The sequence below is a fragment of the Aphanomyces invadans genome, assembly GCF_000520115.1.
Source record: "Aphanomyces invadans strain NJM9701 unplaced genomic scaffold supercont1.64, whole genome shotgun sequence".
In the NCBI taxonomy this organism is placed as follows: domain Eukaryota; phylum Oomycota; class Saprolegniomycetes; order Saprolegniales; family Verrucalvaceae; genus Aphanomyces; species Aphanomyces invadans.
This window is the reverse complement of record NW_008580209.1, coordinates 100491-102610: the sequence shown is the minus strand read 5'-3', so window position 1 is coordinate 102610 and position 2120 is coordinate 100491. Positions and strand designations below refer to the sequence as shown.

Here is a 2120-nt window from a genome sequence, read left to right as displayed (position 1 = left end):
AAAAATTCGCTTGCGGCTCTGTCGGTAAAACTTGTGTTTCTTGTTAGGTTTGACTAATTTACCCGATTTTCCCTTGGTTGTGCTTGGGCGACGTTCGAGCGACTTGATCGTTGTCTCACGGTCGACTTTGACGTAACAAACAATTTACCTCTCGTTGAGGTCTGACTATATGACGTGTCGTTTGTGAGTTTCGAATGTCGAGGACAAAACTCGATCAATTAAATTTTGTGATGTGTGGGATTTAAGTGAAGTTGAAGTACACTACGCCCTCATGTGAATTCACGTTGCCACAGACTCCTCGACATAAAATACAACCATGTCTCGTTGCACGCATTGGCACAGTCAGACACTCTCCATCCGCCTCGCACATTTGAGGCGGTCTCATCATTCAGTCACATTCGCTTGAAAACAACCCCGACATTCTACAAATTCATGAAAACAATGTCGGTATCTAAGTTGTGTCGACAACAAAATGTTGGCAATCTAGTTACTGCTTTCCATCGCCGGAGAACCTTCAGTGTCCACCATCAAATCATCCGCTTCCACGACTTCTGTCGTCCCGACGTCGGCCACTTTAGCTTCTTCCCCGACCACGTACGACACGCACAAGTTCTTCTTTGCCAAATGCGGCTCGATGAAGGCGCGCGCGGCGCTCAGACGGCCATACACGCCAAGCATGCCTAGCTCGCCGCAGCCGAAACCCCAGCTCACCACGCCAACAAGGCGCGCCGCTCCGTTCTGCTCGATCGTCAGCGGGCCACCCGAGTCGCCTTGGCACGCGTCTTCACCCTCCTCGCCGCCGGCAGCCAACATCGAGTCGTCAAGAGTGCTGTCCAATGCGATCGAGGCCTGCGCACTGTCCCACGTCAGAACGCTCACTTCCTTGAGTACCTTGGACTGGGTGCCGCTGCCTGACGTACTGCCCCAGCCACGGACCCACGTTTCGACGTTGGCAGACACAGTCTCAAACGACACGGGGACGGGCGTGATGCCGGTGATGTTGCGGTCCAAGATGAGGACAGCCATGTCGTAGGCTCTGGTCAAGTTCGAGTATTGGGGGTGCCGGATCTCTTTGATGACCCTGGCCGACTCGCCGTCGGACGCCCCCGACAAGTGGTGCGTCCCGACGACGGCGAATTTCAAGCCTTTGCCGGTGCAGTGCGCCGCGGTCAAGATGGTGTTGGAGGCAATCAAGCTACCTCCGCACCAGCTCGCGGAAGTGTCCGAGGGCTTGAGGCCGGCGAGGTAGCGGTGCTGGCCGACCTTTGCTTCATGACCGCCGACGATTTCGAAGGGTTTGTTGTTCGGGGCAACTTCGTCTTGGGCAACAATGGCGGCGGCGACAGTGGCGAAGACAAGTGCGAACTTCATGGTGTCAATTGGAAAATGAGGCGAAAGAGAGTGGTGCTTTGTGTTTGTCAAGGTGAATACCTCCCGAGTGATCATCTGCCGTGGGCATGGACTAGGTCGACGCAAATAGAACCCCACATCGTCGGGTGACCTCCCACCGCTAGAGGAAGATCCTGGTTCGAATGTCAGTAGAGTTCTGCCAGTCGACCATTCTAATTGCTGTACAAGTTAATCAGGCGTGCACTGCTTCCGAGTGTCGCATTGTCAGGTTACAACGTGCATGTCGTCCAAGTGGCAAAATAGATGAACGCCCGTAGGTTGTGGAAATGGAGCGCATGGCTGACGGGTGCTTCAGCTAACCCCGGAATTGCTCTGGCCGTCCACGAGTTTCAATCCCGTGGGGGTAAGGTAGAGGCGATTGTTGGATCGTTCGAGCGTCGGCACACCTCGGCGCTCAACCTCCATGGCTGCGTGGCCCAGTCCGCAGCCAGTCGTACCTGTCACATTCGTTTGCCGGTGACTTCAACTGATTGGTCTTGTCCTCGGCAAGATCATGCGCGCGTGATGCTGCACACGGCTACAGTATAGGTATCTGACCTGGAACACCTTTGTGCCGCTGTTGATGGAAAAATGCACCAGTGCCTTCCTGAGCACAACGATCGACATCACCAAGGTGAATCTGCCGCATCCCATTTGCATGTGTGCAAGTTTGATGTGATGCACTGAAATACATGGCGTCTTGGACGACAGGATCCCCTCGTCTGTGGCGT

The 2120-nt window shown here is 54.5% G+C and overlaps 1 protein-coding gene across 1 annotated transcript; it reads right to left on the bottom strand.

Moving 5' to 3' along the window:
• Positions 1-483: 483 nt before the first annotated feature.
• On the bottom strand, positions 484-1371 carry H310_14240 (hypothetical protein; the record flags this gene model as incomplete). Its single annotated transcript, XM_008882051.1, has 1 exon — positions 484-1371. The coding sequence occupies one exon, from the start codon at positions 1369-1371 to the stop codon at positions 484-486; it is 888 nt and encodes a 295-aa protein (XP_008880273.1).
• Between the last annotated feature and the right edge of the window lie 749 nt (positions 1372-2120).